This window comes from Elephantulus edwardii, unplaced genomic scaffold, assembly GCF_000299155.1.
Source record: "Elephantulus edwardii isolate Elephantulus edwardi_28Jun2011 unplaced genomic scaffold, EleEdw1.0 scaffold00090, whole genome shotgun sequence".
Lineage (NCBI taxonomy): Eukaryota > Metazoa > Chordata > Mammalia > Macroscelidea > Macroscelididae > Elephantulus > Elephantulus edwardii.
The window spans coordinates 9,803,348-9,827,902 of NW_006399840.1; the positions used below are offsets into that span (position 1 = coordinate 9,803,348).

The 24,555-nt window shown below is 36.8% G+C and overlaps 1 protein-coding gene across 1 annotated transcript in view; it reads right to left on the bottom strand.

Moving 5' to 3' along the window:
- Positions 1 to 24,555, bottom strand: part of GPATCH2 (G patch domain containing 2) — a 259,862-nt gene that overhangs the window by 64,868 nt on the left and 170,439 nt on the right. Inside the window, exons 6-7 of the mRNA XM_006890572.1 lie at positions 21,928 to 21,995; positions 4,581 to 4,620 (exon numbers count right to left, since the gene is read on the bottom strand). Of these exons, the coding sequence (XP_006890634.1) occupies positions 4,581 to 4,620; positions 21,928 to 21,995 (108 nt within the window). The remainder of the gene's footprint in view (positions 1 to 4,580; positions 4,621 to 21,927; positions 21,996 to 24,555) is intronic.

A 24,555-nucleotide genomic window follows, 5' to 3' on the forward strand; every position in this document is an offset into this window, starting at 1 on the left:
GAAATTAATGTGTTTGAGACAGCAAGGTTGGCACAGGATAGAATGGCGTTTAGGGCTCTTGTACATAGGGTCCCTAAGAGTCGCAAAAGACTCGATGGTACATAACAACAATCACAACAACAACAACATTCGATTATAGTTGGACATCTGGGCTGCTTCCATGTTCTTGTGATGGTGAATAATGCTGCTACGAACACTGGTGTACAAGTCTCTGTGTCTCAGTTCTCATTTTCTTAGGGTATATTCCAAGCAGTGGAACAGTTGGGTCAAGTGGAATTTCTATGCTCAGCATTTTGAGGAAACACCAAACTGCCTTCCAGAGCAGTTATATTGGTTTACAATCTCACCAACATATATAAAAGTTCCTATCTCAGCACATCCTTTCAAACATTTATTACTTGCTGTCCTGAAAATAGGTTTATATTTAAAAGATTGCCAAAACACATCTACTGTGCTCCAAAACATGAAAGGAGGGGGAAACAAAAAAGACACTGGGGTCATTTCTCCTTGCACCTTACTCCAAAGAGAAGCAGTGGTTCATTAGGTTTTGAGAAGCTCTTCTTAGAGATAACTTTCTGGTTTTCTTGAGATACTACCAGTGTCACAAGTGAAGTCACTTCCTAAGGCTTCAAACGTGAAGTCTAATGAAAAAACAGAACTTCTGAATATGGTGCAAATCTACTAACAGAAAGCCTCCTGGAAGTGATGTCTATTGTTTTTATCTACTATAAAAAGTAGACAATGATTAAAAAAAAAAAAAAAGATATACCGAGTTGACTTAGAGGAAGGGAGGCATTCTTTGTGAATAGATTTTTTACTTTTCAAGAAAAGGTTAAAAATCTCTATGGGGATTGATGATATTCTTTAAACATTTATTGCAGGTCCAAGTCTCAAACATAAGAAGAAGTAAAGAGCAGAGCTCTTACTCTGTAGCAATCTCCTCTTCACTACCTATGCTGTCGGCCAAAAGTTGGCTTTTTTTAGCCATTCTAAGTTAGTTCCTCTGGTCTCCAGCTACCTTAACTGCAGACACATGGTCTTGCGAATCAGCAGGGTCTTGCTAGTTAGCAACAGCTGAAGCAGCAATATAAGGAGTGAGGAGTGCTTTTCACACTGGGCAGTAAGACTTGAGGGGAGGAAGGCTTGTGGTGGCAAGATCCTGGAGGTGCAGAGACTGGCTCTGATGTGGAGAAATTGTGGCAAGGTGTGACCTGAGACTTCGTGTATTTGTACTGGACGCAGCTGGATTTTGCTGGGCTTGCCTTTGATGATGGAAGGAAAAGCTGCTTGCTGAATTAAAACCGGAACCTGGACTAACTGAGGAGTTGTGCCTCGGAACTGTTGGGCTAATAACTGGAGTTATTTGGGGTGATACTGTGATATTCTTTGTCTCCTCCACTTTCTAACTTCCTTCCCAAATAAACCCCATTGTTGGGACTCTATGAGTCAGTAATGAATGACAGAACCTCTTGCGGTTGGTGGAGCTCTACAGGCACTATGGGCTCCTGATCTGTGTTCTGCTCTGAGGCAGTGATGAGCTGTGTTATTCTCACTCTTTCTGGCCCTTTCAGAGAGATGTTTGTGGTCCTATGTCCCCATGTCACATTTTCTGCTCTTTCGACACTACCTATGTCTCTAAAGCATTCCAGCTCACAAGTATGCCCAGAGGCAGCCAGTTTTTCGGTTTCTCCTCTGATTTCTACAAAATGATTTTAAGTTTCTTCACATTGCGTCTCAGTGCCTTCAAACTTCAACAGAGAACAGAGAAATCTATGTAATCAACTATATCACTCATTAAGATGTCTGTACATTCTGACAAAGTGTCAAACCGTAGGATGTTCAAGTAAGCAAAGCTATAGAATTAAAAATATCAGGGGATAAAAATAAGATGCATCATTTAGTTGCCTGTCCTTCCTCTCTTCCACCTCTCACACTCTGGCATTTGGCATTTCTACTCTGTGCATTCCCAAGTGCCCTCTGTAAGGTTTTCTCAAACATTTACCAATATATTGTAATTACTGGTTTCCCATCAGAGACTAAACCAACATGAGGAGAAAGCTATGTTGTCTTATACAAATATATTTAATATCTAACAGTATCTGACAGAAAATAATTGAAAGCAAATTATTAATAAATGTATAATAAAGGAATGGTCATTCTGCATAGAATGGAAAGATGGTTTATTACTAGAGGACAAAATAAAGAGGAAGAAGTTTGCATTGTTAATATTACCATTCTTCTATGTTAGTAAGTTGGGATAAGAAATCATGACTACGACTGGTATTCATTCAGCAATCCTAGGTGTTTCTACTTTGTCATTGTCTTGAATTCTATCACTTACACATAGGTTTAACCAATACTTTACTACCTTATAATTACTGTCAACAGTAGGTCTAAGTTGAACTGAGAAATGATCATCCTTCATAATATAACAATCTGTATATGTATATTTTTATGTACATCTATATTTTTGCATTTAATAACTAAGAACTTATTTGGCCAAAGCAAAAATTAGAAATGACATATTAGAGTTTGAAGACTACAAAACAATAAAACCAAACCCATTGCTGCCAAGTCAACAGGACAGAGTGGCACTGCCCCATAGGGTTTCCAAGGCTGAAATCTGTGTACAAACAGCCTGCCCTATCTTTCTCCAGCAAGGTGACTGGTGAGTTCAAACCATGAAGTCTTCTACTGCAGCCTGTGCTTCAACCATTGTGCTACCAGGTCTCTTCTGAAGTAAGTTATTAGCTGTTAGTTGACCTTTAGCCGCAGAAAAAACTTTGTCTTAAAATCACCAATTTATAACATTATTCAGTATTTCCTAAATTCTGATGGGTAGAAAAATGAGCCTTATGAAAACAGTATTTGTAGATAAACTATATCCTAATGTTACTGTGCTACTAAGGAGTGGAATCTTATCACAACTATTACAGTTCAGCATTATACACAAGGTATGAATCAGATAGGAAAAGAGAAATTCTGAATTTTATATTCTAGATAATAAATCGGAAACATCATGTAATTTCATATAAATTCATATCAAAAACATATATGTAATTTCTCTCTGCCTTCTTTACAAATGTATAGAAATAGCAGTTCATTGTCCATTATTAATATGAGAAGCATCTTTGTAGAGGCAAATCATTATCACCGCAAAAGGCAAGTTTACTCCTTTAAAATTACTAAAGTTATAAGATATGGTATTTTTCTTCTATTATCATCATGAGTGTTAAAAAAGGTGATTTATACAGAAGTACTCGGTCCTTTGGTAACCACCTGAGGTATGCATAAAGAAGTCCTGGTAGACTAATAGGCTATGTGATGTGCTGCGGACCAAAAGGTCAGCAGTGAGAATCCATCAGTGGCTCTTCAAGCAGTCAGTCTCCTGCAAAGATTTATAGCCTTGGAAACTGGATGAAGGGTTCCTATAAGTCAGACTAGACTTGAGGACAGTGAGATGACATGTACAGGCAAGCATCTGTGCCTGTTCCATCCAGCCTAAGGAAGAAAGCATCACCAATAATGGGGTTGAGTGGCAAGGAATTGTGCTGCCAATACAAAGGTACCTGGTTTGAATCCACCAGCTGATCTGTGGCAGAAAGATGGGCAATCAAGTCCTGAGCAACTTACTGCCTTTGAAAACTTACTGGAGCGTCAGCTATAGGATGGTTCTGACTCTACGGTCAACAACAACAATATTATAATGGAACCAATTCCCATTCCTGACAACAGCTTCATCCATATGCATTTCTTCCTCTACCACTGAGAGAGCAAACTCTTTGGATCTAGAGTTTATCATTCTCATGAATTGTAAAGATGAACTTTTATTTTTATTCTTATAATTATTAATCACATCAAATAACTTTTGTATCAATAATGAAAAAAATACAAAATTATGCCAAATAGATATGCTTTACAACTTCTCGCAAAATGAAGTCCAAAGTTACCTTATCATGTTCAGGAGGGAATGAGTTTATTTAGGGGATTAAAAAAAAGAGAGATTCTTAAAAAAAAAAAAAGATTCTTATTTTTACATGTAAAGTTAATGGAAATGAGCACTCAGGTCTTGCTAAGCAAACTAATCATTGTGTTGCCATACATATTAGTAAAGCATTTTTTTTAAAAAAATCACCACATATACACAAGCAAAACCACCAAAACCCAACAATCTTCCAAGAAAAAAAAATGCCACTTTCTAACAGTCTAACAAAATCTCTTATTGGTGGGTCTTACAGCTACTACAAATCAATTTCTTAAGCCTGTGTACTGCTTTGATACCTTACCTTTTTTAACAAGCAATGGAAGCACTGACGCCTGACCAACAAGCATGTTCCAGAGCATTCTCAAGGAGGTCAGATGCCAGCCTGAGGAAGGTAGCAGTAAAAGAGAATGCTGATGCTTATCAAGACTGTTCTTTCGTTTAATCAGTGTATTAAGCACTGGCACAATTAACTCCTTTTAAAATAAGCTGGGGATTTATATCCTTCCTCTTAAAAGCTGAGCTGCTACCCTGAGGGGGGACAGTTAAATATTTGAAAGAGCCTGAGTAACTTCCTTTCAGACAGAATGTTTCTTACCTGGCCATGCTCTGTCCTAGCCCCAGGGCTAAACCAATGGCTGCAGAGGAAAGAGATCAGGGGTTAGCAAAAGCCTAACTAAGAGGTATGCTATCACATGACCAATCTGTAAGTCTTTCAGGAATTTATTCTTTACTAGCAACAGAGCCTTAAATACACCTGACTTTAATGGATATTTCATGTAATTTTAGACTTACACCAAATTTTAACAGAAATGTTAGAGAGTGCTCATAACCCAGTAATTTTCAATTTAATAAGCAAACTGAGTTAGAATTACATTTCCATTTAATTATGTTAACATAAACTGCTAGGACAGTATTCATTTTATGAATCAATTCTGGTTACAAAATGTACAAATGCTATCATTTACCACCACTTAATTATAGCTTCATTACAACGAATTGTGACCTTTTGGTTGCTGGAGTTTTTAAACAATGCTTCATCTCTACAACTTTGTACCATCTGGCTCTTATGGTTCTGTGAACAAACACACAAAAGCTCTTGATGTGAATTCTGGACCATTAGCTGAAGGTACTTATGAAGGTGGTTGTTGTTATGTGCCGTCGAGTTGCCTGTGACTCATCGCGACCCTATATACAACAGCGCTAAACTCGGCCCTATCCTGTGCCAACTTCACTGTTTCCAACACACCTACTCCCATTACCCCAGTCACTGAATCAATCCATCTCATCGAGGGTCTTCCTCTCTTGTACTGTTCCTCCAACCTCCCACAGTTATTTTGTCTGAGGACAAGTTCAATAACAGCATGAAATAAACAGATGTCACACTATAGTTGAAGCCTCACACCAACTCCACCACCATGCCCTCCCTGTCTAGTAGGCCCACCCATCTCACAGAACTTCTTCAGCCCAGGGGTTTCTTGATACTTATCCTAGCTATTGGCAAACTCATCTAGCAATATTATGAATGAAAATTATTTGTAAACATCAAGGCCTAGGAAAAGGATATACATTGTGAGCAACTAACAATTAAAAGTCCATAATCACAGGGATTCACACTAATATTACAATTATTGTTGTAAACTTGACTACTATTATTTCAAAACCAATACACCGTGTACATCAAGGACTCTTTAGACATCAGTCATTTATAATGTTCTATGCTGTCGTGGTGGAGCTAACTCATAGGTGACCCCCTCCCTAGTAAGTTTTCAGAGACAGTCAAGTGCACTTGATGAGACTGTCCTTCGTTCTCTTTAAAGCAGTAGATGGATTTTAACCAAATGCCTTTGGTTTAGCAGTACGGTGCCTTACCACTAGGCCACCCGAGCTCCCTCATTTATCAGGATCTCCAGTAAATCTGACGCAGTAGTATGATACACAATTTTCAGATGTAGATACAAAAGGCTAGATGGGAGAGTACCTCAAGTGTACCTTTACCATAGCTTGTTGTAGAACAGTAAACAGCTGATACTGATGTAACACCCATGTCAGAACCTGTGGTACTATGATCTGGGAATAAAAAAAATCTTCATAATAAAAGGATATGACTATTACTTTGATGAGAACATTTCTCAACCTCATGGCTAAGTGGTAAGGAGTTCAGCTGCCAACTCCAAGGCATGGGGTTTGAATCCACCAGATGCTCTGCCTCACACCCTTTTTACTGCCTCTGAAAACCCACTGGAATGTCAACTATGAGTTGATTCAGACTCAACAGTACACAACAACATGGACAGTAAAGCTTCTGGGCAAGTCAGAGTCCACCACTGATGTGCATTTACTGGAACAAGTAAATGATGCCTAGGTTAATTACTAGATCAATTAATTGTAAACAAATACTTCTCTGTTCTCTGAAACTTGACTAGTATATTTCTCTTCTATGGAATAACACCTTTTTCTGTCATTTTTAATAAAATGATGTGTTTTATGTCAAAGTTTACAAAACAAATTGAGTTCTCATTCATCAATTTTTTTATACAAATTGTTTGGTGGTTCCAGTTCTCACAATTTGTCAGCATTTTCATTATTTCCATCGTTTGGACTGTTTCCTTTTATCTTGTTTTCTACTCCTAATATTAATGCTTTTGATAAATTTTAATTATTTGATCTCAAATAGTTGACTATTTTAAGTGACACATTCTTTATTGGTATTAGTGGTTCTTTTTTTTTTTTTGTTCTTGTAAAAGATAATCTATTATTTGGCTGACAGGAGACTCCAGAGTATCTTCAGTTTAAGTTTAGAAAGTATCTGACAATGTCTCCTGTCTCTATGTTCCCAGAAAGCATGGCTTGTTTTAAGAATGCAAGTTTTAGTCTATGTTTTCCTCCGAGGACCTCTTTAATGTCTTTAGTCAGAATGGTTGATGGTAGGCGCCAGCCACCATCTGATTCTTCTGGTCTCGGGCAAGGAGAGATGGTGGTTTGTGAGGACTATAATTCTGTGGACTAGTTTCTCCTTTGAGTTTTTTATTTCCTTCACTCTCCTTGGCTCCTGGATCAAAACAAAACAACTCATTGGGTATATTTTAGATGGTTGCCCACGTACTTTTTAAATAAAGGGAAAAAAACCCTTTTTATTAATCAAATGCATAGCCATAGCTTTAAAAAAATAAAAAAAGAAACATACCGAAAAGAATTTTAAGAAAATCAAAAAGTGTATGCCCCATCTATCATGACTACTAGTTTTGGTTCAAAGAATCCCGGTAGTGCAATGGCAAAATACTTGGTTGCTCACTCAAAGATTGGCAGCTGGACTGATCAGCTTTTCCATGGGAGAAAAGACCTGGTAACTTCCTCCCAATGAGGTTGGTTACAGTCTAGGAAACTCTGGTGACACTTCTACTTTGTCCTACAGAGTCACTGAGCTGGAACAGATTATAGGAAGGGGTTTTGGGTACAGATATCCCACAGTTTGCTTACACATTTACCTACTCAAAGACATTTTCACTGCTTTCAATTTTTGGTAATTATGAATAAAAGCAGTATGAACAGTTGTGTGCAAGAGTTTCCAAGAGCTTTGAGATGTGAGCTCATGCTTTGCTTTGTTTTGTGAGAAACAGCCAGATGATCCCGCCAAGTGCCTGTGTGCGATGCAGGAACAATGCTACTGTGCTACAGCCTTATCCTGTGGTTTTTATTTTAGTTACTTTAACATGTAAGCAGTGATCCTTCATTACTGTCGTAACTGGCAATTGCCTAATGGCATGAGGAGCCTTGGTGGCACAGTGGTTACGCATTTGGCTACTAACCAAAAGATCAGTGCTTCAAACCTACAAGCCAGGAGCAGATGTGGCAATCGGCTTCCACTAACATTTTATAGCCTTGGCACCAACACTACAAGGAAAGTATTCTCTGGAACTCAGTTGACTGCAATAGGCTTCATTTTGGTTTTTCTTTAATGACATATGACTCCCATGTTGATATGACCCTGAAAGCTATACCACTAGTATTTATAATATCAGGAGAGACACATGGTGGACAGCTGTCAGGGATGCAGAAATTATTTCAACAGGACACTTTCTGGTTATCAATGATCATTTAGGAGCTCTGGAAGTGTGGTCTGTAGCATGCTGAGCTGCTAATCCAAAGGTTCAAATCCACCAACACACCTCTCAGGAAAATGATAAGTAGTAAGTAGTCTCTGTTAACAGATTATAGCCTCAGAAATCTGATTGAGGGTCACTATGAGAGCAAACAACTCAATGACAATGGCCCTGAAGTTTCTTTGTGTGTTGGGTTTGTTTTTGTTTTTCTTTTTAAGGGTCACTGAGATGGCACAGAAGAGGGCAGTGTGTCTTCTGTTGTCAACTATACAGCAAATACCAAAAGTAAAATGTTCACATATTTTCACATCATCTTTTACAGTGTTTTTTTTTTTTTATAAAATCTGCCATCTTTCATAGTTTCTTTAGTGAAATACCTGTTCATAGATTTTTATTGCTTAATTGGTTTGTTTCTTCGCTGTTGCGCTGTAAGACTTCGTCTATTATGGATACGAATCTTTCACCAGGCATGTTTTGCGAATATTTCCTCCGAGTGCATGGATTGTCTTTGCATTTTCAGGATGGCGTCTTTCACAGACCAGAAGTTTTAATGGAGGTGAATTTATCAAGTTTCCTTTCATGGCTCATGCTTTTGGTGTTGAGTCTGAAAATTCATCTTCTAACCTAAGATAATGTAGATGTTCTCTTATATTACCTTCTAGAAGTTGTAAAGCTTTGCATCTTGCATGCAGGTATATGATCCACTTTGAGCTAATTTTTATGAAAGTAGATGACCTTTGTCTACATTCTTTTTCACATGTGGATGTTTATTTGTTCCAGCAGTGTTTGCTTAGAATGCTTGTTTTTGATAATTTCCTTCTCTGTTTTATTTTTCCTCTTTCTAAAATGACTATTAATTAAATATTGGGCTTCATAATCTGTTAATTTAACCATCCCAAATGCATGCTGTTCTTCTCTTTGTGAAAGATTTTTTAAATCTCTTAATTTTGAGAGACTCAATTTAAATGTGGCTGTAAGAAATTATATAGAGATCCAGTACATCTATATCCAGGTTCCAAAAAGTGGTCTGAGATAACAACTATATTTCAGATACAGACCAGTCCCACTACCATAAGGATCCTTCCTGTTGTCCTTTTACAGACATTCCCACTCCTCTTCCACACTTAACACACATCCCACCAGTAATCTAGTCACCATTTCTATAAATTTGACATTTTAAAAATGTTATACAAATGGAACAATTCAGTACAGAATCTTCTGGCTTTATCTTTTTTTTTTTTTTTTTAATCCTCTTCTATTCAGTGTCATTCCCTGGAGATTCCACAAAACTGTAAGTGCACCAAAAGCTTGCTCTCTTTTATTCACTGAACAAATGTTCTTCTAAGCAAACATTCCACTGAAGAACATCTGGGCTATTTCTAATATGGAGCTACTGCAAATAGAGCTGCTATGTACATTTATTTACAAGTTTTGTGAAGTTTTCACTTCTGTGGCACTAATGCCCAAGATGGTAATTGGTGGGCTTAACAGTAGCTATACATTCGGTTTTCTGAAATTACCAAGCCGTCTTCCAGAATAGCTCTATCGTTTTACATTCCCATCAGCAATGTATGATTGATACAGTGGCTGTACATCCTTGTCAGTGTTTGGTGGCGTCATTGTTTTTCATCTTAGCCACGCTGACAGATGTGCAGTGATACCTCTTTGTGGTTTAATTTGCATTATTGTATCATCAATAGCTAATGATGTTGTTGTACATGGTTTTGTGTGCTGAAGTGCCATCTGTATATCCTTTGCAACAGAAAAGTCTCATGCTTTTGTCCATTTCTGTCTGGCTTATTTGATTTTTTTTTCCTTTTTAATGGCTGTATTTTTAAAGTTCCCTTTAATGCTAGATACTAGTGGTACCACGGTTACAGAACTCGGCCACTAAACCAAAATGCAAGTGGTTCAAATCCACCAGATACTGCAGGGTAGAGAGCAATGTGGTAGTTTGTGTTTGTAAAGACTGTATCCCTCTGGGGTAGTTCTAACCAGGCCTATAGGAGTTGGAATTAACCTGATGGCAATGGTTTGAGTTAGTCTTCTGTCAGTTAAGAGATTTAAAAATATTTCCTAAAAATAACCCCCAAACTATTTTCTCCAGTTCTATAGCTTTAAAAAAAAAAAAAATCTCATTAACAGGATGTTTCATAGAGCAACATTATTAATTTTGTTGAAATATTAATATTCCTCTACAGAATTATTTTTTTTTTGTCCCTTTGTTTAAAATTGGACATGTTTTGAGATGCCCTATTCTGGATGTTCATTAATTTGTGAATTTTCTGTTTACCTAAGACCACAGTCATGCTAACCTCTGAAATACTCCAATAAATGGGCATTCTTTAAAGTGACTAAACACGCATAGAAAGCTAATACAATGAAGACCTTACAGACTGAAGAGAGAGATACAGCTGACATCCATCTCACAGGAGTCAGCTTCGGGCTGAGGATGATCTGTATTCTCCTCTCTCCTCTTGGTGAAGTTGTAGGCCCTCTGATGTTCCACCATATTTAAAGGGGGGAAAGACGATGGTAACAACCTCAAAGTGAAGATATGGAAACAGTCGTACAAAAGGAACAATCTGGAAAAGGCAATAATATGGTAGGAAGGGCGGCCCTGGTGCCTTACAATTACAGGAATGAAAGACGATGACTAAAGCCTCACTCGTCTTAGGCAACTCCGTCTAACTCACCTGTCTCTGATACAGCTTCCTTTAACCAGTTACATGAATATATTTTAGTTGTTTCTGTCACTCGATAATAAATTGAAGTTCCAGTACTAGTAGAAGTTTTGTACAAAGTCAAAGAAAGTATAAAGTCACCACCACTGCTCAATAAACGTCAGGTACACATGGTGAGTCCCATGGCCATACAGGGTGGATGCCTCCTCCATTCTCACAGAACCTTATGAGATAGACCTATTATTAATCCAGGTCACAAAATGAACAAGTCCAGAGTCCCCATTTGGACCGAGAATGTCTGATTCTATACCAGTGCTCTACGAATTTAAGTGCGTCCTCTGAAAGGTTTTTGTTTAACTCTGAAATTCTGTACCTATAAATACTATCGAATGTGCCAAAACAGACTCATTACTGACCCTCCAGTGGGTTTCTGGAAGCTGTAAATTATATAGAAAGATACTGTCCATCTATTGCCTACAGAACAGCTGGTGGATTCGAACCTCTTATATTTGCATTGTCAGGAAAAATATCACCAAGACACCTGAGCTTCCTGTACTTATTATAAAGAAGACCCTATATGGAAAGAGGTTTCCTTCATTAATAAAGTTGTACCTATGAAGAGGGAGTCTTACTCGCAATCCTTTCTGAATAGTGTCTTAAAGGAAGAACAGCATAGACACAGATATACACAAAGGAAATGCAGAGACCTACTTACAGACAGGGACACTGAGGACTGTTAAGAGACACCAGAAACCAGATGGGCCACAGAAAGATTCAATACCATCAGCTCTGATTTAAACTTCTAGAATAAGACAATAACTTATTTCTTAAAGTTGCCCTCTTACAGTATTTCTTATAGTGACAACATCAGTAAAATAGAATCACTTTTTGCTCTGGACCACCAGTGTCCTTACTACCTTCTTTTATTATCATCATATTTTGTTGGCGTTATGGGTAGGTTTTCTATTTCTGGTCATATTTTTCCATATTTCCAGAACCTAGAATAATACCTAAAGTATAAAATTCCTTTGTACTTTATGAACAAGCAGGGACTATAAACGAATCAGGTAAATAAGAATACCCTGAGTGGTGAAATGCAAAGTACTCACAAAAGATTTCTGCAAATAGAAACACAATTGTTATCTGGAGGAAGACACCTGTGAGATTATGAGAGATGAAGTTAACAAGCCATCCTGAAGGTGGGTCTAGATTATATAGAGGAAGAGGTGGGGTGGGGCAGGGACAACCTAGAGGGAAGAAGGGGTAGGTTTGTTTATTTATTCCAGAGCATGCAGCAAAAGTTACTCAGAAACAGGTTAACACTGAAAGAAGCACATTTGTCCTTGGTATCTGCAGGGGAATGGTTGCAAAAGGCCTGATAGGTATCACAATCCTTGGATGCTCAAGTCCCTTATATAAAATGACATAACTTGTATAGAACCTAAAGCAATCTCCTCTATACCATGCACTCCAGATTACTTATTATACCCATTACAAAGTAAATAGCACTTTTTGTCCCACTTAGTCCTCCAGGGATTGCTTGGAGGAACTAATGGTTTTTAATTGGCCTCCCCTTGGAACATTCTGATCCATGGCTGGTCTAACCCATGGATATGGAGAACTGACTTTATCTGGGAGGAGGAAGCACAGAATAGTTTTAAAAGGTTCAATGGATTGCCTAAGAGTCATAGCAAGATTGATGTTCCTCAAGATTCAGCAGGCCTGAATTAAGCTTACTTCTCTCTAGTTGGTGGGAACGGTGCTAAAACTTGTATTATCTCATTTAATCCTCATCACAGATCTGCAGATCACAGGAATTAAAAGGAAAAGACAAAACAAAACAAACAAACCCACAACCAACACAACACCAAAACTCTGCACACTAGTCGTTTTATGATCAACTGGACTTGGGTGTTTCAGAGCATAACTATGCTCCATAAGGTTTTCAATGGGTGAAATTTCAGAAGTAGATCACCAGGCCTAAATCCCTCTGGTCAGTTGAATCTCTAATTTTTCAAATAGTAGGCAAACACAGTAAATGTTAATCACTACCCAGGGCCTCATGAGAACAAAATATTACTGCTGCTGTTAAGTTCCACTGAGTCAGAATTAAATAGTAATAGGTCCTGTACCGTTTTCACAATAGGAGGTATGTTTGGGCCTAGTGATGCAGACACTGGCCCAATTCATTTCATTGAAGGCCTTCCTCTTGTTTCACAGACTCTACTAGAACAAGCATTATTTCTCCAATGAAGGGTCACTTTTGATAGTACGTCTACACTACAAGAGAGTAATGGGTTCTTTTAGGTTTATGAACCAAAGGATCAACATGACAAAGATATTCTACAGTCATTAAAATTTTCTACTAAAAAAAAAAAATCAACTCCACGACTATAGTGAAGAAGCTATGTAAAATTTTCATTTTTCTAATTAAGTTACAAATGTAAATCAAGAGGGTTCAGCCTGATATGGTTGTTAAATCATGGCTTTAAGAATCAGAAAGATTAACTCTAGATAGTAGCTCAGCACTCATTAAAGAGTAAACTCTGATAAATGACTTATATTTCTTAGTATCAGTCTCTTCGACTTTATATTTCTTAGTATCAGTCTCTTCGACTACTGGCCTTGTGGTATTCTTGGGCTTAAGCAAGACTATAAACACTTGGCACATAGTGGGGTGTTCAATTAATGTTAACTTCCTCCCTTCAACAGTGGAATAAAGAATGAAGAGTTTCACTCTGTGAATATGGTATTATCATTTAAATTTCTAAATATGAGTTGTTCTTGTTGTTACGTGCCATCAAGTTGCCTGCTATACATAGTGACTTGATGTACAATAGCCCTAAACCTATCCTGTGCCAATCTTCTTGTCTCTGACACACCCATGCCCAATACCCCAGTCACTGAATCAATCCACCTCATTGAGGGTCTTCCTCTTCTGGATTGTCTCTCCACCCTCCCAAGCATGACTTCCGTCTCCAAGGACTGAGAATCCAATATTCAGAGAGGATCCTCCTATAGACTAGGCATACCAGCTGGTAATAACAGATGCTTAATACATTTCTGATTCTTTAATTAGCTGTCAGTTGAGTAGATTAGAATGGCATGACTTTAGAAAAATCAGACAAGCTATATAAAATAGTAGGATAATTCCTACTATGGCTAGTGAATGAATATGTAGCAGAAATATTAAACAGACGAAACTTCTCTGAAAAATAAAATAAATGGAACACAAAGTATTATAATGGCATCTTAGTTTTTTAAAAAAATTCTGGACATTAATAATTTGAAAAATTTTCTTTGGTATGATGGACTGATTACTATTCTATCAATGAAAATTAAAGACATATATTAATTTAAATGACTTCTCAAAAGGATCACAGGAAGTTAGAGGACAATTTTTATTTAGTATATCATTTCTCTCAGTTTAGAGTTGAAAGCACTTTAACAAAAGTGTTACTATAAAGCAACAAAAAGTAACTTTCAAACCATAAAACTATTCCTAATGAAAAGAACCTTTAATCCAGGCAACTCTTGCTCTAAGCAAATTTGTTATTTACACAAAAGATAAAATAAAAGGTGGATATTTGCTTAAAAGGAATTCAGTAGAGAATCCTAATGATCATTCCATGTGCATTTAAAATAAGTTTTAACTTATATGTAACTCTGCAAGTAAATACATATACCTTAAAATGGGGGGGGGAACCCCAACCATAAAATATCACCCAGGAAAACACAATACCCAATCCAAAGAAACAATGATAAAGCTCTATAATAAAAATAACTGTCTTTTAAGTAATTGGGGGAAATTGGAAAAGGAAAAAAAATGCAACAGTCAGGATTCAGACAGAGAAAAGAGAAGTGAATCTTAGTAGTTGGTGTTGTCACATCCACTGTGTCCCATAGCCACCGAGTTGGATTAAACTTGAAGGCACCCAACAACTGCAAGGCTACACTATCATCTGTTAACAGTGTGATCATCTAACATTGTGATTTCTAAATTAAAAATTCTGAAAAGAGATTACACTTGTATAGTACGTCTGCTTTATTTATTAAAACCTACTTTTAAGCTTGAAATTCTCTGAGGTAGAATAATTTTATATATGCCTCTACTGGAATTGTCTTTGGAGGGGAATTTCCAAAGTAAAATAAATACTGACTTAGAAGAACATTAACTTAATGAAACTAGTAGTTGATGCTTACTTTCCAGTTGAGGAGTTTCTAAATATCTAGTAATTGAGTAACTATTTCTAGCCATTATATACGTTCTTTCTTAGGAATTCTAAGGTAAACCGTAAAAAGGTTTACACAAAACCATCAGTAATGTACACTTTCCCCATACTCCGGAGCAAGTATTAGGAAGGGGGCATGTCAATGATGACCAGCTCATACAGCACTGAAAAAGTGGACCATTTATTAATTATATCACATGAAACAGAAGTGTTGCACCTCCCTAGGTCTCTCCAACATCATCACAGGTGGTTCTATTAACATGACAGAAGACACTGCAGATTAAAATATTCTGTTCAAGGATAAAAGAAGGAATTTAAGGTACTCAGAGTACAGAGAAGTGTCATCCACTTCCTAAACAATATGCCTCTGGAAAGTCTATGAACTTTGATAAATGATGATAGCGATAGAAAAGCTACAGGCCTTTTGTTCATAAGGTCGCTATGAGTCGTGCTCGACTCGACGGCAATCAACAACAAAAGAGTGACGAGGACTCTGGAGATTATGACCCTCAACTGAACAGTGTTTTGCAATAGATGGAAGAGGATTATCAGAGCCTGGCTCTAGTTCTTGATCCGCTCATTATTAGGAACTCTAGTAACCTAGAGCCAACTGAACAGCCTTTTTAAATTCAGCTTCCTGAGAGGTAAAAAAAGGCTTATAAACTCACAGAGCCTTTGGGTTAGCAATGCAATTCCCTACTACTCCATCAGAGCTCCCTATCCAAGTATAAAACTGCCCATCTTTCTCCCCTGGAGCAATCTGACGGATCCAAATCACTAGAGAGGTGGCACCTTTGAGCTTGTGGTACAACTCCCCACAGACAATGCCACCGATGTTTGCTGATGAGTTGGAACCAAAGCATAGGTGACCCTCCCGGGGATTTTTGGACAGTAAATTATATGGGAGGAGACTGCCATCCTTCTGCAGAACATCTGGTAAATTTGAATTGTGTCATCAGAACTGCAGTGCTGCTTCTTAGCACTAGGCTACTAGAAACAGCCTGAGTAAAATAGCATGTATAAAATATTTCTTAGAAATGTATAGAAGAACTATGCAAGAGAAATATATTAGTATTATTCTGATTTGTTTCAATCACTTGCTATGCATGTGAGAACTGGACAATAAATCAGAATGATAGAAGAAGAACTGATGTCTTCATCTGTCTTGTTGGGAGAATAGTACTGAATAAATACCCCATTGACTGCCAAAAAAGACAAAATTTCTATTCTGGAGAAAGTACTGTCAGAATGCTGCTCAGAGGCAAAGATGATAAAATTCCTTCTCACATACTTTGGACATATTGTTAGGAGAGGTTATTCCTTGGAGAGGAACATCATCCTTGGAAAGGTGAAAGAGTGTAAGATCCTCAATCACATGGATTGACACAGTGATGGCTGCAATGGGCTCAAGTATTTGTGAGGATTGCACAGGACAGAGCAGAGTTCAGACCTCTTGTTCTATGAGTTGCTATGAGTCAAACTTGGCTCAATGACACCTAACAAGAAGCACACTGAATAAACTTTAGAAAATATTCCAAAGTACTCAAAACAAATAGAAATACAAAGAAGCATACAAAGTCAACCTCTTATCATGACTCAAAAATGACCAAGGTCAGTATTGATTTCTACAGCTTCTCCTACAGTGTGTGAATCTAAGCAATTAATCCAGCCTTTCTGAACCTCAAGTTCTTACCTACAATATCAGGTAACATTAGACTGGGTTTAAGAATTTTTAGGTTGCATAGATGGTCAAGTGTTTTTCAAGTAACCAAAAGATTGCCAGCTAGAACTCATTCTGCAGCCGGAAGAAAGGTCCGGTGATCACCACCTTAAAGGTCCCACAGAACACTTACACTCGAAAACACCTGGAACTGCCTGCCATTAGGTGCAATCAGTTAGGTGGTGATGGATTTTGGCTTTTATTTTTAAGGTTCTTTCAAGCTCTAGGATCACCTGCTTCTGCCAATTACTGTCTTTAGTAATTTTCAAGCTTTCACAAACATGTTCCATCACTAACCAACAGTCAAACTTGAACGCCTCAATCTGCTGTGTGGCATCGCACTGTATATTTTAAGAAATTCAAAGAAGATGAGAATAAAGTCTCCACACTCAGCAAATTCATGATACATTAAGGAAGATAAAAATATAACATGCCTAAAAGAACTATATTTCTGAGGATAAAGTGATACATGCTACAAACACGTACAAGTAACAAGCTGGGAAAATCCAGAAGGCACAGAGAATTGTTGAGAGGGAAAAAAACCCAAAAACCAAATCAAAGATTCCTTCAAGGCACTTGGGGCAGATACTATCACTGCTTCTGCTACAGTCCTGAAAGCACTTACAGCAGAGTCTCTGTTTACGTTAGAAACAGAAACGACTACTTTTGTTTGAATCATTATTTGTAGGCTATTTCGTTCCTTTTCTCCCCCAAAATGCTTTCTATATATTAGTGGTCTTCAGCTTTTCTTGACTAGATTTCCTCTGAAATAGTTATAAAAATATCTTCCTCTCATATTTTTATGGAGATATGTAAAATTTTCATCATAAATTTAAAGAGCAGCAAAGGATTTCATTCCCTTTCAATTATAGATATGGATGTTTTAAAAATAAAATCATTATGCCAATACTTTAAATATACATAGTTAAGTCTACATAGTGCACTGTATTTTGATACCAACTTTAACTCATTTTTAAAAATACTAGAACCAGCACTTGTTTAAGAGTTGATGACTTTACAAGGTTTATTTTTTCTTCTTAAACTAATACTTCACTTCCTCACATAAGTTTATCTTATTATAGCAATACTGTTGTTCTTAAGTGTCTTTTATGAGTCATTCTATCATACCTCTCTGTAACAAACATAAAACACTAGAATTAAATTCTCTTCAATTTTTGTGACTATAAAATCCCAAGTATCAAAGTATTCTGAAAAGTGTATTAGTTATTAAGTACCAGTAATAACTGTTGCTAATTCATTATCAGGTAGAACTGGTGGCTTAGTAAGTGGGAAGTTGTGGTGTTAACCCAAAAGGCAGGAGGTTCGAATCTATCAGCTGCTCCAGGGGAGAAAAATGGGCAATCTCCTCCCCTGCAAAACCCAACGGAGGGACAAATATGAATCATTTCTGACTCATTAGTAATGAGTGAGTGAGTGTGAGTGAGTTCATGAGTTATTAAAAATCTTAGTTATTGTATATAAACTAATATAGACATGATATACTTTGATAATTCTAAAGACCATTAAAGTGTTCTTCTCTAAATTAGTCATATAACCACTGATATTAATTTTGGCAACCATTCTATTCCTACTTTTGATTTCTACAGATTTGAGCACTCAGAAACCTTGTTCACATAAATTGTTAGATGAAGTTAAGAGGAATTCTGGAAAAGCAGTCATTCAATTACTCAGACGCCTTTTGGAGTTTTAAGGAGAGTCACTCAATGAATGGTCTCCAGCATTAAAGAGCATGTTTAATAATCTACCAGCTGCTGAAGCAAAGAATTGGAAACTACCTACCTCATTTGCAAAAGGCTTTGTTACTTAATAATTAGATTCAGTCCCTCAAGTTTAATACTGGCAAAGTATTTGGGATTTTCTTTTGTTTGGAATGCAAAAAGATTTTACACTATGGGGACACCATGCTAAAATCAGATGAGAAATAGAGCATCTTTATTTTCTAATGTGAGAGGAAGGCAGTTCTGAAATGGAAATCTAGCAAGAAAAAAAATGAAACAGGTCTGATGATTTCTGAGCAAAAGAATGTGGAAGATAGTGATCTAGAAGCTGACTGTGTACAGGGACACTGGCCACCTTGAGTACATAAATGCCATGGTGTTTCTTCTCCGAGGTGTGGAATTTTATATTAAAACTCAGTTTGATATGTTATATTTTAAAATAGTGAACATGGTAAAAAAGAAGAGAATAAGGTCATGGACCCACTTACTGCAGCTGGAAAGCTGATGAAGCAGACGCTTAAAATGACCTCTGGCTGTACTCTGAACACAAACAATACGCTGTGCTCTATTAAAAGGAACGATAGTGAAATTTCAGAATACTGGGCAACAGAAGAAACAAACAGAAGTGAAGGTGGTTGGTCATTAGAGAAGGATTCTAATTCCTCATAAAAAGTAAGAGCTGCTGGTATTATCCTTCCCTTCTTCCTACATGAACACAAGATGCATGATAGACCTGTAGCAGCCATCCTGAGACTATGAGGCAACAAATAAGAGGAGTTCTGGTAGTCAAGAAGTTGTGCTGCCAAACCAAAAGTAGGCGGTTCAAGCTCACCAGCTGCTCTGTGGGAGAAAGATGGGCCATTTCTTCCCATGTGATTTACAGCCTCTGGAAAGTGGTTGGGGGGTCAGCTTACAGTTTCAACTAAAGCACATGACAATGTATTTTAAAAAGAGGAAGAATTATAAAGGAGAAAATAATTATGGCTCTTGAGGGTATTTTTAAACTGATCAACAAACCACAGAGCCCCCTTATGCAGGCTTGTGAAAAATAAACTCTCTTTGGTTTTAAATGATTATGCATTCATTTTCTATTAAATAGTCATGTGTTAATAAATCCTAATAGATAGTTTTATATCAGTGGATAAATGAATATTAGGGTTTGATGGATTATAAGTATTGTGGAACAGAATGAGTGAAAAGCAAAATGAAAGGAATGAAGAAAAATTTATATTCTGAAAATAGAGCCCAACTAGATAATTGGACCACAAGATTCACAAGTGAGAAGCAATTGAAAATAAAGTGGCCTCATTTGTATCAGGAGTTGAAGGAGAGAGGAATTCATTATCTCCTAAAGAGCACTGGTGGCTCAATGGTAAGCAATCTGGCTGATAACCCAAAGGTAAGGCAGTTTGAATCCACCAGTTGTTTCCAGGGAGAAAGACGGGAAACTTCCTCTGGTGTGATTTTCAGACACTGAAAAACTGCACAAGGGTCAGCTATGTGACAGTCAGTCAGCTACAATTTGACTGCACATAACGAGAAGATTTGCTTTATTCCTTCACAGGAGGTACGGAGTAGGAAAATGAAATTAACAGAAAGCTAAAGAAAATAATGAGAGCAGAGGCAGGAAGCTTCACTAGAATCTTCTCAATGTGAAAGATAACTAAGCTTTTGGTGAGCTAGTGGAAAAGGGAATAGAAAAGAAGGATCAAAATGAAACATTCTTTAAGAGACTGAACTAGCAGTATGTGAAATCTGAGGGAGTAAAAAAAAAAAAAAAGACCCTGGTGGTTTAGTCCTAAATGTGAGAGAACACAAGGAGACCTTCCGGGAAGCTCCTTGCATACTGATAGTTGAGTTTCTCTCTTAGGCTCCTCCCTCACTGATGGAGAACCAACAGGGAGACTGGTGTGCAAGGGATGTGGGGAAAATACAGTAAAGAATAATGTCTGGTTCTGTGAGAAGCAATGCTGCTGGTGACCTTTTCCAATATATTCTATTTTCAATTCACTTATGAATTATATGTATATAGTTATCATATATGTATATATGATCTATATCTATATATTGTTGTTGTTGATTGCTGCTGAGTTGAGCATGACTCATAGCAACTCTAAGAACAAAAGACCTGTAGCCTTTCTATAAACTATCATTGTTTCTCAAAGTTCATAGTTTCCAGAGGCATGTTGTTTAGGAAGTGGATGCCAATCCTGCTTCCAATAAATATATATATAAATATTATAAATGGCATTAGTTTATTCATAGAAAACTTTAACATTTTATTAAATGCACTTTTGGGTTAAAAAATTCTAAACCTACTTGCCTTAGGTATTTTGTTTTTAATCAGAACAGAAAATTAATAAGAAAATGCAAAAAATCTTTTTCTTGTCAATCTGAGACTATAAAGGTTGCTGTGTTTCTGACGAAGTCAGGAGAATTAACATCAATGAAATTATCTAGGGGAAATTATTAGGGGAAGTTTTATGTATCTTTATCCTACATCTGAACAATAATGTCTGCTTTGCACTTTTTAAAGAGAAGATTTGAAAAATTAGGATCTAATATGAGCATTTCCCCCAATAATTTAATCCAATAATTACTTGATGTCTTTATTTTAAGGCCTTTAAAAGTTCATCCCACTTCACAAGATACATAAAGCAATGAGTGAACTATGTAACACGTTTCAATTTTTTAACTAAGACAAAGTAACATACACAACCAGTGCCTAGAAATTTATTTATGAACTTTTCAAAGTCAATGCTCAACTGACAAACTTTTCAGCAAATTAACTTTTTGCTTAAGTATCTAACAAATTTCATTAAAGAATTTTAATTCGCCCTTTTCTTGCTAAATATAGAGATTCTGGTCATTTTCATGTTCTTCAATATTTTTACTAAGTACTGTGTAATAATAAAAGAGTAGAGAAGTGATGAGGAAACCAGTCATTCATTCTTCTTTTTGGTACTTTCAGTAGATTGGGAAGCAAAGCAGTGAGGATGGGTACCTGGTACTGTAATCAAAAAGTCTTCAATGTTTTAATACAATAAAATCTGTGAAAGCTAGAACCATCAGTAAAGTGGGAACCTGTCAGAAAAGGAAAACACACACATTTTCCACTAAAATGAGTGACAGTGATTGAAAAGTGCTAATAAAGCATAATGTAAAAGTTGAAAACTTGTTAAACCTGACAGAACAAAGACATCTATTGAGTTCAGGCTCTCACAGATTCTACTGTACATGAATTTCAAATTGCATCACCAATTAAATCAAAGTACAATTATATTTAAAATCTCTCTTTTAATTCTTGCCAAGAGTTTTATTTAAATTGTTCTTGCACAACTACCATTGGCATATGACACTGCATTTCTTAAGTACTAATTAAATCAATGATATTATCAATTGCTACCACTTTCCCCAAAGAAATAGAATACATCAATGAGGTTTTTAGAAATATAATCAGTACTCACTCACGGTGCTGAGAATCTGGGGAGAAGTGGACCATCCTCTTGTTATTGACTGGCCCAGGAGCCGTCACCTGCAGGGAAATGTAAAACCAGACAATAAACTACAAATGGGTTTGTAAACCCCAAAACCCAATGCTACCAAGTGGAGCCTGACTCATACTATGGCTGCAAATCTTGATGGAAGAAGGCTGCCTAGCTTTCCTGGAAAGCACCCAATGGGTTCAAACCATGAACCTGAACACGCTAAACACTGTGCCACTAGAGCTCCCTGAATTTGTAAAAGGTCAATAAATAATAGGGATATTTCCATTTGGGGTCATTCAAGCTAAGCCAGAACACAGCCGTGATAGTTAAAATCTCAGATCAAAATACATATTTCAAAGAATAGTTTATTTCCTGGTTAATAATAACTAGGGCTCTCTGGTGGCCTAGTAGCAAGGAGCTGCGCTGCAATCCCAAAGGCACGCAGTTTAAATCCACCAGCTGCTCCATGGGAGAAGGGTGGGCAACCCCCACCTCCAGTGCAATTTACTGCTTCTGAAAACCTGCCTGAGGGTCAGCTGTGGGTCGGTTCTGACTCTGTAGTACACATCAACAATAATAATGCTTTGTTTGGTCTAGTGTGGTCCTCCTGCTAGAATGTTAAGACTATTTTTTTTTAAATTTAGGTTGTTTATTTTTCATTTCAATGAATTATCTACAGAGATTTTGGGATTCCATTCATTCATTGTTGTACCCTTCTCCCTGCACAAACCCCTCCCCCCTCCCCCCCCCATTTGCTCCTCTCCTTGAAAAGCAAAAGAAAAATTCCCTCATTGGTACACAAACCCCCCCCCGCAACCTCCCCAAACCCCACCCCCTACCCCCAAATATAATCCACTCTGCAACCCTCATATCTCTCTTAAGAACTAAATCACTGAATATTTCTAAATACAGCTCAATGGGAGATACAGTTAACTTCATGTGAAGAAAAAAATAAAAGGTTTGCTTAATTACAATAGAGCTGAGCAAGATATTATAAAATAGTGATAAATAACACATTTGTCATCAATAATTCTTAAATATAAGTAACATGTATTATAAGGCACACATTTAAATGAATCAAAAAACTTAAATAATAGAAATAGGGAATAGTTCTTTTTACTGTCTCCCCTCAAAGTTAGAATTATTCATGTACTTACATGGAGCAAAAAAGCAAATTCATTGAACAGAAAAATATTTTACACCTTAATTTCTACATCAAAGGAAAAATATGATAAAGCTCAAATTTTTTTTGATGACTGAAGCTCTGTGTCACAGGGAGCATATGAACACAGCACAAAGTGTGAATGAGTTTACCACAACAGACAACACACAAACTTATCAGAAAAGGCTCAAAGTTAGTCTGTCATAATAATAAAATTTCTGTAATTAAAGTAGAATCATTTAGAGACTCGAAAAATTACAGATGGGGTAGCAAAATGCCTTGCAAGAGAAACCAACATTAAAAAATAAAATGGCTATGTTCTTGCATTACGTAGGTACAGCAAGCCTGTACCATGAAATTCCAAGAAATGCAAATACCATAAATGTGCACAGATGACGACATTAATAACCCTATGGCGGAGCACCACAGGTAAACATGTGGCTCAACTCCAGGACTACATCCTGCATTCATCTGAAAATGAGGTTTTCATGCTATTCCAGTGGGTATCCCTGGAATACAGTAATCCATTTTCTACACTGTGGCTATGAGAAAAGCCGACTGTGCCTATGTCATGCTTTGTTAGAGGTCCATGATCACATTATCTCACGGTGGACCTGACACTTTTATTCAGTTTACAGTATGTTCTATGTACAGGCAACTTATTTCCTTTGCCAGGGCTGCTGACAACCTTTTCCACACTATATTAATCTTGTTTACTGACTTTATCTTGGTACAAATATCAGAAAACTGAACTTTTTATCTCAGTGAAAAAATAAACAATGTGTTGACAGAAGCAGAAGCTATTTTCAGGACTAAAATTGCTTGTTTACCTGAAGCTATACTTATGGAAAAATGTTTAAGTTCATGCTCTGGCATGAAATACATAATCTGAAATTTAATAACTGAAGAAATTTCATGTACACCCATGTGATAAATTGCCTGATGAGAACGAAACAGCGGAATACAATAAAACACCATTTATAACTAATTTATACCATAATACAAATGTAAGCTTTCAATTCAGTCACAAATAATCATTGTATAGATTTCTCAGGAATCATATATGCATGTGTGTATATGTAAATATATTTTTCCAATTCAACAGCTGCAAACACCTCCTAAAAGATTTACACTGTCAAATCTATTCATTTAAATTACTTCACATATTGACTGAATATATATACTCACACACACATATATATATATACACATATACATATATATACACACACATACACATATATATAGTTGTTGACTGCCTTTGAATTGGGCACAACTCATAGCGAAACGATGAACAAAAAAGGCCTGATGTCCCTCTACAACTATCTGCATTTACCAAAATTCATAGAGTTTCCGGAGGTATGTTTTTCAGGAAGTAGATGCCACTAATATATATCTCTTTTCACAACTTCATAATAAAAAGAAGAATTACTCTTAAGTAGATC